General features: G+C 51.3%; 1 protein-coding gene and 1 long non-coding RNA gene across 5 annotated transcripts; one reads left to right on the top strand and one right to left on the bottom strand.

Annotated features, from left to right (window-relative positions):
* The first annotated feature begins 4,882 nt into the window (after positions 1-4,882).
* Cgref1 (cell growth regulator with EF-hand domain 1) lies at positions 4,883-12,638 on the top strand. 4 transcript variants are annotated; one of them, XM_021229234.2, is made up of 6 exons: positions 4,883-5,057; positions 9,919-10,024; positions 11,169-11,234; positions 11,327-11,397; positions 11,512-11,633; positions 11,791-12,638. In XM_021229234.2, exons 2-6 carry the CDS (start codon positions 9,936-9,938, stop codon positions 12,280-12,282), a joined length of 840 nt encoding a protein of 279 aa, XP_021084893.2. In that variant the 5' UTR covers positions 4,883-5,057; positions 9,919-9,935; the 3' UTR covers positions 12,283-12,638. The 4 variants fall into 4 exon arrangements, with proteins under 4 accessions (XP_021084893.2, XP_012971383.2, XP_040586776.1 ...); XM_013115929.3 differs by lacking the exon at positions 4,883-5,057 and adding an exon at positions 6,163-6,318; XM_040730842.1 differs by lacking the exon at positions 4,883-5,057 and adding an exon at positions 8,934-9,041.
* Positions 6,103-8,842, bottom strand: LOC121133803. Its single transcript, XR_005870793.1, has 2 exons — positions 8,751-8,842; positions 6,103-6,492 (listed from the first exon to the last, which is right to left on the bottom strand). It is a non-coding gene; the product is annotated as an uncharacterized LOC121133803 (long non-coding RNA).
* Positions 12,639-12,650: the final 12 nt, after the last annotated feature.

Below are 12,650 nucleotides of genomic sequence, written 5' to 3'. Positions count from 1 at the left end.
TTTGTTGTTGAGTTTTAAAAAGTACTGCAATGGATGTTCTAATAGAAATGTGTTCTCCTAGTCTGGACACAAGATTCAAGATGTCATCAGTGTGGGTCCCTTGGTGATCTGTGTGTGTATTTCCCATTGCTTCTGAGGGTTGGTTGGTTCTGATCTCTGTGTCTATCTTCACATGGTGATCCCATTAATAAAATACTACTGACTGGAAAATTTTTGAAGATTTATCTTTTTCTCTGTGTTTGTACATGTGTGTTCGGGGGCCGTGTGTGTGAGTACAGCTCCCCAGGACATTAAAGGAGGGCATTAGGTCCCCTGGAGCTGGAATTGCAGGTGGTGGGGAGACACCTGACATGAGTGCTGGGAACCAAACCTGGATCTTCTGCAAGAGCACACGATGCTCAATCAACTGGTTACCCCATTTTCTCCAGCCCTACACTGGACAAGTGATAAGCAATAAAATCTGTCGCTCACAGTTTTGAAGTGTGAAACGTCCAAGATCAGATACTAATGATATTGTTCTTTTGCTTCAAAGGGTAGGATAAAGCTGGAAGGAGGTCCTGCGAGGGGAACCATGGCAGATTCCATGGCATTCAAGGGTGGCCTAGGAGGGGGACAAATACGCCAGGCAGACAGAGCTTGATAAGTTTTATTAGAAAGGGGAGGTGTTGGCATTTCGGTCAGATGGGAATGGAACAGGAGTGGGTCAGGTATTCTGGCACTCAGAAGTCACAGAATACTCAGTGTTACACAGCTCAGGTGGAAAGGTATCCTGGAGCTTGGGAGCCAAGGACTACCACAGGTTGTAGTAAGTTTAGCCCCTTACAGCCTTGCCTCAGGGAAAGGCTTCCCCAGTGTATTGGCTCTGCTCAGGCAGGACAGGGTCTTCCAGCTGGGGATGTTTGCCTAATGTAGCAGTTTTGCTCGGCAGGAGGTTTTTCGGGGGAAGTTGCTACAGTTCAGCTCTGCTCCCGGAGAGCGAGTATCAGAGAGTGGAGTGTAACAACTCCACTCTGCCAAGGGAAGGTTTCCCGGGCAAGTGTTACAGCCCTGCTCGCTCTGCTCTGCCCAGGGTCGCCGTTGCAAAAGATCTTCACCCAAAGCTCATCCAAGGGATTTATTGGGAAGGAAGAATCCAGGAGAGTGGCTGCCCTCTGCCAGAGTGACAGAGGATAGTGAGAACAGCCACAAGCTGAACAGAACACACAGAACAGACATTTATATAGGGCTTCCAGGATGGGGATTGGTCAGACTTTAGTGCTGAGCTCAGATTGGCTAGAGCTCTGCTCAGGAATTGGTTAGTTTTCTGCACAGGATTAGGGTCAGATTTGGCTCTGGTTTCAAAGCCAAAGTGTGTTTCTTTCTCTGGTCCTTTTTAGCCTTTTGGCTCTAGTTTTAGGACCAGGGTGCATTTCTTTCACTGATTCTGATTCCAGGGACAAAGTGTGTTCCTTTGGCACTGGTTTCAGGGTCAGGGTACATTTCTTTGGTTCTGGTTGCAGGACCAAAGTGTGTTTCTTTGGCTCTGCTCAAGGTGTGTTTCTTTGACTGGCCCCTTTTCCCAACAGGAGGGGGAGAGAAGGAAAGAGAAAAGAGGTAAAGAGACACTGAGGTGTCACACCTGTTTGCACAGCCTGCATCGGAGAATGTAGCGAGGTGGTCGGGATAGATGACACAGAGACCGGTCGGTTGCTTTAAGAAAAACTTTATGCTTCCCAACTCAGCTTAGGAGGAGAGCTCCCCAAGAAAAAAAAACGCTTCCCTTTTTAAGGACTTCTGCCATCCATCTACATACAATTCTCCAAAAACTCTCCCAGACTTCTCACCCTCTTGGCTGGTGGTTTAATCTCCGCCCCAGAATCGGGGGAGAAACAGCAGGGGGAACAGGAAGAAGCATCTAGCTGTAGGGGGTGTCAAAGTCATGGTGTTTCAGTGAGTGAGCCCTTATCTGAGCCCTATCAAGAGCTTTATAGCACTGAATTGTTTTCAGTAAACATTATCTCACAGCTGCCTGCTCCCAGGCCGAAGGGGAAGTGGGTCTCTGTTCAAGGTCTGGTGTCCCCACACTGAGGGAGGACAGAAGAGAAGAGGGAGACAGGAGCAGAAAGAAGGAGAGTGAGAACAGAGGAGCCAGGAAGAGAGGAAAGAGCAGAAAGAGAAAGTAAGTGGACTGGGATCTGTCTTTTAAGGGGTCCTTTGCACCTGCGTGCAGACTAGTTAGTACTCATGGAACCCTGGGCTGACCAGGGTGCTGCCTGAGTGCATTCTGCCAAGTGACAGGGGCGGGCCAGCATAATGCCTGAATCCTTATAAATAGGGCTTAGTAAAAAAAAAAACAAAACAGGGCTTAGTGTCGGTCATGATGTGTTCTTCATTAAACGATGCCGTTCACGTGTCCTTACGTGGTGGAAAGAACAGGAGGGCAAGAGTACAAAGGGCACGTATGAGCTGCAGCTTCTCCCATAAGGCATTGTTCCACGTGCAGGGCAGAGCCTTGACTTAACCCTGTCTCAAGAGCCCCTTCACACCACAGCAGAGGGTGAGCCCAAGATGTTAATTTTGGGAGACACTTCAGGCCTCAGCAGTGTTATTCCTGGTGTGTTCAGAGTTCCTCTTTAGCTATGGACACCATGTAAGCATTTCGACAGATCTGATGATGGATTCTGGCACTCAGGAGTCAAAGAATACTGAGTGTTACAGCTTGGATGGAAAGGAATTCTGGCAGTCGGAAGCCAAGGAATAGCACCGGTCACGGTAAGCATAGCAGCTTACAGCCCTGCCTCAGGGAAAGGCTTCCCCAGTGCATCAGCTCTGCTCGGGCAGGGGAGGGTTTCCCAGGTGAACTCGTTACAGTATGACTCCAGTCCCCTGAAGAGCAGTGTTTGCTTGCTTCTCCAGGGAAGGTTTCCCCATCAAAAAGTGCTACAGCCCTGCTCTGCTCCACTCTGCCCAGGGTCCCAGGGTCATCTCTGCTCTGAGGAAGGAAGGTCTCACTCAAACCTCACTCAAGAATTCTATCGGGAAGGAAGAATCCAGGAGAGTGACTGCCTTCTGCCAGAATGGCAGAGGACAGCTGGGCAGCCAGAACAGCCAGAAACTAAACAGGCACAGGGTTTATATAGAGCTTCTTAGGGGGCGGAGTTTTTCCAGGGAGATTTCCAGGGTGGGGACTGGTCAGATTTCAATCCCTGAGCTCAGAATGGCTAGATATCCTGTTCAGTGATTGGTTGGTTTTCTGCACGGTTTAGGGTTGTATTTGGCTCTTGTTTCAGGGTCAAAATGTATTTCCTTTTTTTTGTTTGTTTGTTTTTGTTTTTCAAGACAGGGTTTCTCTGTGGCTTTGGAGGCTGTCCTGGAACTAACTCTTGTAGACCAGGCTGGTCTCGAACTCACAGAGATCTGCCTGCCTCTGCCTCTCAAGTGCTGGGATTAAAGGCGTGCACCACTACCACCCGACCAAAGTGTGTTTCCTTCACTGGTCCTTTTTAGCCTTTTGGCTCTCATTTTAGGGCCTGGTGCAATTCTTTCTTTCACTGGCTCTGATTCCAGGACCAAAGTGTGTTTCTTTGGCTCTGTCAGGGTGTGTTTCTTTGGCTCTGTCAGGGTGTGTTTCTTTGGCTGGCCCTTTTCCCCTACACACCATTCATATGGAATTATATACTCCAGTCTGACTTCATCTAAACTAATCTCATCTGCCATTTAGTTACCCTGTTTCCAGTATGATGGAACCCGGAAGTTCTGGAGGTCCGCATTTGGAAAACACAAGTGAACCCCTGACAGACGACGATGGAAGTTATGCCAACTGATGACCACATGAGCAAACAGAGAGTGAGGAAGGAATCCCAAAGAACACCGGTGCATGCTGAGAACTGAGACCAACTAACTGACCGGACAGGGAGGAGTAGCGTGGTGGAGGCGGTGGACAGGGTTCCAGGCCACCCATGCCCAGCAGCACCCCCCACAGGCAGGGTAGTCTGGGTGGCTTGTGGCTGTGAGGGCTACGGACTGGAGGTTCTGATGAACCCGGAGGAGCTGAAGATTCTGAGGCATGAGATTATACAAAAAACTAAGTTCCTGGGTCAGTGGATGAGACGTAGCCCCGAGCTGGGGTGGAAGGACTGGCCACAGGGGTAAAAGTAGGTGACACCCCATTTTGACCTATAAGCTGTGGCCGTAGAGCTCCGACTCCTGTGTTGGCAAACTGCTGTGCCAGCTGCAGAGGTTCCTCCTGACACCCAGCCCCATCGGCCTCTCCCCTCGGGCATGCTCACGGTGCTCGCCTTCCCTGGAACCTGAGCTTTAACAACTCGAGAAGAGCTTCTGCAGATGCCTCGAGACAACCCGGCAGTCACACTCCGAGACAACTGACCGTGAGTTGGCCACACCGCTCTTCCCACCGAAGGCCGCAATCGCACATACTAACAGCAAGTCATGTTCTATTGGTCGCAAACAGGTTTCTCAGATAAAGCCTGTGTTGCCACAGCGTAATCACAGTCAAAGATATTTTAAATGAACACCAGCCTCATATTTGTCCAGTTGTGTCTATTTCTGTCACATAGAGGCCTCGCCTCGCCACTATTTCTCCGTGTGTAACACACCAGTCTCAATATTCAGTGACTGCCTTATACACAAACCAGACTCACCACTCTGACTCCGGCTCTTGAATACACGCCTCGTATACATGCCTCACCAGCCGCCCACACAAACACCCTCACAAATCCTCTCCGGTGCCTCACCAGTCTGTCACACTCAAAAACGCAAACCAGTCTGCCTCCATCTGGGTCCTAGTGACACGCACCGAGGACCCGCATGGAACAAGGCCAGGCGGAGGCGCTGCAAGACAGGTCTGGGCAGGGCGGGGCGGTGGCTCTCCCGTGGCTGTCGCTCGCTCCGGACTCTGCCCGGGCCTGGGCGGCGGCTGCAGGCTGGAGGGCGACGTGGAAAGGCCACGTGGAGCCGCCCGGGGGAGGGCCAGCTGCGGGCAGCCAGTCGAGGGCGGCGCGGTGCCTATAGCGCGCACGAAGCCGGAGCCCCAGTCGCGTGCAGCGCCACCGCAGCAGGTGGGTCGGACTCGGGGAGGGGCTGGGGCTCAGCGAGCGGTGGGGATACCGGGCTCCTTGGGGATGTGGGTGGAGACCTGCCAGCGGTCAGGATGCCTCAGGATGCCGAGAGCGCAGTCCTCCGCATCCCCTGTGGCTTGGACTCGGCTGGGGGAGCGGAATGGGGGGCGCTCTGGCCTCCTATTGCCGCTGGAAGAGGTCATCCCTGAGAGCAGATAGGGGAAGGGTGCACAGCGCTCCCCGAGGCCCCTGGGTTTGATGACAGGTCTAACAGCCCTAGCCGGTAGGATTTCGAGGAGCTAGCTAGGGTTCCTCATTCAGTAGATGGAGATGATTGGAAGGACGCTCGCTGCCGATCGTCATCCAATCGTAGGTGGCTGAGCTCTAGCTCAGGTGAGTACCCCTCTGGCTGCATAGCTGCAGTCATTTAGGACTCCCCTCCCTAGATCCGGACACTAGGGGGCAAAAATCCAGGAAGATGGCTATATTCACATAACTTCTCCACGGTCAGAGTTGTTCAGAAATGACATGGGTGCCCTTCATGGTACCAGCTCTTGTCCTGAGAAGGTTCAAGAGAGAGATTATGGCTATTTGACAGGGCTACTGTCAAAGAAATGTATCCAACAGATGGGAAGCCATATGAGCTAAGTCTCCAAAGACCCCCCCCCCACATTGTGGAGCATCTGTTGGCCCTAGCTTAAACCTCCCGAAGTCCCTATGAAACACCCTCATCTTAATAATAGAGACCCCAGGGCTAAGAGAGGTTAAGACACCAGCCTGGACCACATAACAGTGCAGAGGCAAGATATGACCAAAGGTCCAACCTCAAGGCCAAAGGTCTCCTGTGAACTAGAGCAAAGTCCTAAAGAAATTGGAGGCAGAAGATTAGTGTGTGTGTGTGTGTGTGTGTGTGTGTGTGTGTGTGTGTGTGTGTGTGACTTGAGTAACTTCACTGAATTATAGCTCAACTGTTAACTAGCAGTTTCGGCGACTTTCAAGTGTTTGTTAAGGTAGTTCAATTTATGCATGATATAATTCTAGGAAATGGCTAGGATCATTTTTTATTTTACAAGCAGTTGATCAATGACCACTCTATTTCTGTTACTTACAAAAGCTCTCACAAGGGCTTAAAACTGTTGAGTACGAACAAGTCGTCTTACGTCAGCCTCGGTACACCTCGCATGAGTCTCGTAAACAACGGCTGGAAGCATCAGCAGAACATTAGACTCAAAGTCCACACGTGGTGCTTTTCGCTTCTGAGGTAGGCTGTAACTGAATGCTAAGGCTATCAAGAGGGTCCAGGCTGAAGGTGGAACAGGTTTGGACGAAGACTAAAACAGGAGAAAATCCAGCATGCCGTTGCTTGAAGCTGTCATGGGTCACTGGAGGATGAGGTAGAGATGACGTGACATTGGCCGCCCAAGTAAGGACTGCACTGTGAGAAAAACAAGGAGCCATTGAAGGTCTTGGGGTTGGAGCTGCCAGGTGTGGTGGTGCACACCAGTAACCCTAGCGCTTGGATCAGGAGTTCAAGGTTACCCTCGGCTACATGATGAGTTGTGGGCCAGCCTGGGCTACTTTCATGAGACACTGTGGGATTTTTTAAATTCATTGGTTATTTGAAACAGGGTCTTTCTGTAGCCTTAGATGTTCTGGAACTCCCTTTTCAGGCCAGACTGGCCTGGAACTCACAGAGTCCTCCCGCCTCTCAAGTATTGGGATTAAACGTGTGTGCCAGCACCCTGGCCTTTACGGTTTTTGTGTGAGTGGGTGTTTGGCCTGCATGTATGTTTGTGTGCCTCTTGTGTGCAGTGCCCTCAGAGGATAGAGGAGGACAGAGGAGGACAGAGGAGGACATAGGCCCTCTGGAGCTGGATTTCAGAGAGTTGTTAGTTAATATAGGGTGCTGAGAACGAGCCAGTGCTCTTAACAGCTGAGCCATCTTTCCAGCCCCTGTTGTTTTTGTTTGTTTGTTTTTAAAAAGGTTTTGAATGGACCAGCAAAATGGGCTGAAGTACTTGCAAGCAAGCCTGAGGACCCAAGTTCAAACCCCATGTACCACAAGGTGGCAGGAGAGAGCCAGTTCCCAAGAGTTGCCCTCTGACTTCCACAGGTGCAGCTGGCACACGCTGGCCTACACTCATGCACGCATATACACAGTAATAAAATAAACAGTAAAATGTCTCGGGAGCAATGGCGCTCTAGTAAAGGGAGACGTATCTGATGTGGGTGTAAAGACAGTACCACAGACTGGGACATCAGTAAGAGGCTGACTGTGTGACAGAAGGAATTCACTATCCTCTTACTGTTTTCCGCAATCCCATGAAAGTGGGCCTTGTTTCTGTCCACTACACACACTAAATAGTTACAAATGGGAGGGACTCACAGGTCAGAGAAGAGGACGGTGACACTGATGTACATAGGGAAGGCTCAGAATCTGCCCATGACTTATAGAGCACGGCACAAAGGCGGTTGAGACTTTCAAGACAGCTACAGAAGAGCAGCAGACAGCAAGGCCTGCGGGGCTAAGTAGGCCCCACACCTAGGAAGAGCTAGAAAGTCAGCGCTTACAGGGCTGGTGTTTGGTTTATTAGGATTACTTAACAAGCCACTCAGAATGGAAGTGGTTAGGGTTTGAAGACAGAGGAGAGCCCCTGGGTACTTCAGAATCCCTCCAGGCCTTCAGAAGGGCTCCATACACGGCAGGTGCTTGCAAATGGTCTCAGGCTTCCCAGCAAAAGGCACGCTGCACCCTGCCGTACAGCTCTGGTCAGGAGCAGCTCCAGCGCTCACCTTGTTCCTAGGCAGACTAGATTACACACTGATGCTTCAGTCCTGACTAGGCTATGGGAATCCCCCATAGGTTAAGAAGCAGTCTGTAAGAGCCAGCTATGGGAGCACATGCCTGTAAGCAGCACTCGGCAGGAGGCCACCTAGGGAGACCCTGTTTCATAAAAACAACCAGAGCTAGGTGTGGTGGTACATGACTATAATCTCTGTCCTTGGGAGGCTGGCCTCGAACTCATGACTGTCATAACTCAGCCTCTCAGGGAGCTGGGATTATAGGTATGTGCCACTCACTTCTGTTCATTGTTTAAATGTGTATCTTTTCCTGATTATGTAATTTTGCAAGGCTTAAGGAGGAAAATAAGCAGTTTGATCGTACACCTTCAACTTACTGATAAGAGAGCACCTCGTTTCTAAGAAGGAATTTAAGAAACAGTAAAGAAACTGGCTGGGGATGACTCGGTGTGTAGAGCGAGCGCCTGCTGTGGTTCTTGCAGAAGACCCAGGTTTGGTTCTCAGCATCCACATGGTGGCTCACAACCTCCTGTAATTCCCGTTCTAGGGGATCGGATGCCCTCTTCTGATCTCTCTGGGCACCAGGCACTGACGTGGTACACATACATACATGCAGACAAAACACACACACACACACACACACACACACACACACACACACACGTCTAATACACATTTTAAAAATAGTCTGACAGTGCACTTCAGTTGTAGGGCACTTGACTTGCATGGGTGAAGACTTGGGCTTGGCTTCCCAGCACTGAAAAACAAAGAAACGAACAGCCAGACACCATGGCTCACATCTGTAACCCTAGAACTCGAGAGGCAGAGGCAGAGGAATGGAGGGTGGCACAGGCTACTTAGGGAAAATGTAGCAATTAATGCTACAGACACCTTTCAGGCAGTGGTGGCTTCAACATCCCTTTGGCCGCTGGGGCATACAGAGATCAAAGAGTTTCGTTTACTCACTGTAGCGTCCAGGTCCAGTCACGTGTGCAGACCAGTGAGCATGCGCAATGAGGGTCACGTGCACAGACCAGTGAGCATGCGCAGTGAGGACGCCAGAACCTCATCTCAAGCTTCGGCACCCATGTTTAAAAACAAAAGCCAGGCTCAGGCTCAGGCTGGAGGTGTCCGCTTGTAACATGTCTACTGAGGACCTCAGTTCAGAGCCCCAGAATTCATGTAAAAAGCCAAGCACGGTAGTGTGTGCCTCCAACCACAGGGCTGGGGGTGGGAATGGGGGATAGAAACAGGTGTATGCTTGAAGCTTATTGGGCAGCCAGTTTAGCTGAACTGAAAGCGTGAAGTTCAGTAAGAGATTCTGTGTCAAAAGATGAAGGTGGTTTGGCAGCTAAAGATACTGACTGTGCAAGCCTGGGGACCCGAATTTAAGCCTTGGAATCTATGAAGGTTTGGACTCCATAAAGTTATCCTCTGACCCCCACACGTACACAATGGCACACGTTCCCACTTCACATCGCTCACAATAAATAATAATAATATATTTTACATTAATTAAAGCTGCTTGTGATCAAGGGTAGTGATAAAAGAAAGATATTCAACGTCAACTTCTGACCCCCACATGCACGTGCACAACTATATTAACATGTACACACACACACACACACACACACACACACACACACACACCAGGCACAGCAGTGTGACCCGGAATCTCGGTGCTGGGAGGTGGAGACAGGAAGATCCGTGGGGCTTGCCAAATAGCCAGTCTACCTGAGTTGGAGAGCCTCAGGTTCTGTGAGACTCGTCTCAAAAAGTGAGGTGGACAGCGATTGAGGAAGATCCCCAGTGTTGACCCCTGGCTTCCGTGTGTGTGTGTGTGTGTGTGTGTGTGTGTGTGTGTGTGTGTGTGTGTGTGTGTGTGTGCGCGTGCGCGCGTGCGCGCACTAAGGTCCATGGACGGTTGTTGGTGTGCATATATAGTTCCCCCTGAGCAGGCATCCTTTTTCCTGTGCCACGTGTTTCCACATGTGTGATTCATGTGACCCCCAACACTGTGGCAGACACCCCTCCCCTGACTCTTTGATTGTGTCCCCAGCTCCAGTCTCCAGAAGGATGTTCCAGTGTCTGATGCAAGTGTTGATGCTGCCACTATTGCTGCTGCTACCTTTGGGTCATGCCGCTCCCAAGGATGGAGCTGCAAGGTAAGAGGGTTAGGAGGGGGACAGGGCCCTGGGCTGGGCTAGGGAGAGTCTCTGGAAAGATCTAGGGACTCCTCTGAGGCACAAGGAGCCTGCTGAAATAGAGCCTCCTTCAATCCTGTGTTCACACCCCAACCTCCTGCCCTTTGATTATCAGAGTGTCACAAGTAGGGATTAGTCCATGCTTGTGGATCACTTTGCAGTCAAGAGTTTGGTCCCAGTCCTGTGTAAAGCATCAGGAGGAAGCTAGAAACTGGGACAGGGTCTGCAATCTGTGAATCTGACATTGGGAATACCAAGGAAATAGGGATCGTTAACAACATTTCTGACTTCCCAGAACGGCTTTCTTAGACTCAGTATATGCAATAGGATTGAGGGTATGAGGGGAGCGATGCTGGAAGAGCCTTGGAGGGCTGGAACAGTGGCCAGAGTGGCTGCATCAGCTCCTGACAGTTCTGCCACTCCAGGCTGATGTGGGCACACAGTAGCCTGTGCAGAAGTAGGGACACATTCTGAGCCCCTGGGCAGATGTAAAGTCCGGGCTGACACCCATGGCCTCTGCTTGAAAAAGGAAGGTGCAGTGACTTGTCGTGGGGCAGACTGGGTATGTGGATACCTGGGCATCCCTACCAGCCTTAGCTTGACATCTGCTCCTTGGATCCTGGCATTGAAGAAGCAAGACCACAATAAGACACTGTGTCTTGACACTCGCTGGACTGTCTCATGGGGCCTCCACTGTGTGTCTGCTATGGTGGCCTCAACCTCACCAGGCATTTTCTTTGCATGTATGTGTCTGTGTGTGCATGAGTGGGGGGGGTGCAGAATCTAGAACAAGGGGCTAGGTCTCCTCAAGCTGAAGTTATGGGTAACTGTGAGCCACCCAATATGGGTACTGGGTGAACTTGGGTCCTCTGGAAGAGCAGCCCGTGCTCTTGGCCACTGAGCCATCTCTCCAGTCCCTTCTTTGGATTTTCTAACATTAATTAAGGCACCGGAGCTGCAAAAACAGTCTTAGAAGGTAAGGTTCTATTTCCAGTGACATTGGAAGAGTGTTTTCCCTTTGCTGGGAATTTGGAGTGACAAGTCCCTTTGGTCTGGGGAAATCTGTCATGCTAGGCCTTGGCTGATGCTTTTCTCCCTGTTCTAGGACGGACCCTGAAGTGCAACAGCAGCTCATGTCCAACCCCTTCCAGCCAGGCCCTGAGCAGCTCCAGTGAGTAAGCTGGGGCCTTCAGTACATAGTAACTGGTCAAGCCTTGGGTCACTGGCAGGATTCACCTGACCGAGTTGCCACTTTTTCAACAGACATCTGCGGAATTACCTCAAGGGACTGGAGAAGATGGAGGAGGATCCGGAACATATGAACCGGGAGCAAGGTGAGGGGCTGGTGCTTGGCACCGGCCCTAGGAGGCTCCTGGGGACAGAGCCGGGGCTGAGTACTGGCGGCACTGTGGGTTCCTGCCTCCCCTAACCCAGATTCTCTTCCCTAGTCCTGCTCTACCTCTTTGCTCTCCACGACTATGACCAGAATGGACAGCTGGACGGCCTGGAGCTGCTGTCCATGCTGACGGCAGCTCTGGCCCCTGGAGCTGCACACTTTCCCATCAACCCGGTAAACGCGGCTGGGAGCTGAGGGGCTAGTGCCTTGGAGCTTTGGTCCTTTGGTAGACTCCCTGAAAAAAAGGAAGCTCACACCCTATGCAGCAGGGATGGGGCGGTTGGGGGAGGGCCTGGGTTCCTGAAAATATCTATGGTAACTGTTTCCACAGGTGATCCTGGTAGTAGACCAGGTGCTTGAGACCCAAGACCTGGATGGAGATGGGCTCATGACTCCTGCAGAGCTCGTCAACTTCCCAGGAGAGGTCCCCAAGCATGCAGAGTCCCTTCCTCCAGCTCTCCTGGAGCCACAGCCTGCTGGGAGGCAGTCGCATTTAGCTAACGGTCCATTGCAACCAGAAGCCCAGCAATCCCTGGAAGCTAGGGGCCAGGTGGAGGCCCAAGGGGAGTCTTTGGAACCTGTGCAGAAGGCTGGACATCAGACAGAGGCTGAAGTAGATACCGTCAGTCCTGAAGGGGAGGTTAGGAGACAGGCAGAGGCTGAAGGAGATGTCCCGAGTCCCAGAGAGGATGCTGAGGGACAGGTGGGGAACAAGGACAATGAGGGGGAAGACAGAGAGCAGCCAGGGGAAACACTGGATGCCGGGAACACTCCAAATGAGGTGGAGACTCACAGTATCCAACTGGAGAATGATGAGATATAAACTCGATGACACGGCTCATATCCCTTAAAACCTCAGTGCAGGGCAGAAGCATGAAGGGTGGAGTGTTGTGTTGGGATAAGAGCCACCTCTCACATGGGTATGGTGGCACAAGCTAGTAATCCTAGAACTTGGAAGACCATAGCAGGATTGAGAGGGCCAGGCTAGCCCAGGCCATACAGCTAGTTGGAGGCTAGGCAGGACTTCTTAGTAAGAACCTGTCTTGATGGGGGGAAGCACTCCTACGTCTCCGTTCTGGCCTCAGAAGGAAGCAGGACTTTCTGTGCAGCTCGGGGAGACCCTAGCCTGAGAGGCAGCTGCCAGGCTCCGAACAACCAATAAAGAACAGAATGAATTAATCTCCACAGCCA

Source organism: Mesocricetus auratus, unplaced genomic scaffold (genome assembly GCF_017639785.1).
Source record: "Mesocricetus auratus isolate SY011 unplaced genomic scaffold, BCM_Maur_2.0 Super-Scaffold_100024, whole genome shotgun sequence".
NCBI lineage: Eukaryota > Metazoa > Chordata > Mammalia > Rodentia > Cricetidae > Mesocricetus > Mesocricetus auratus.
Note: the sequence above shows the minus strand (reverse complement) of the source record. Positions and strands in the feature narration are given on the sequence as shown.

Bases quoted from the DNA above. Each gene is read 5' to 3' on its own strand.
- Cgref1 (XM_040730842.1), top strand. From the start codon at position 9,002: ATGTCTACTGAGGACCTCAGTTCAGAGCCCCAGAATTCAT. The intron at 9,042-9,918 runs GTAAAAAGCCAA...TTGTGTCCCCAG, and splicing joins TTCAGAGCCCCAGAATTCAT to CTCCAGTCTCCAGAAGGATG. The intron at 10,025-11,168 runs GTAAGAGGGTTA...TCCCTGTTCTAG, and splicing joins CCCAAGGATGGAGCTGCAAG to GACGGACCCTGAAGTGCAAC.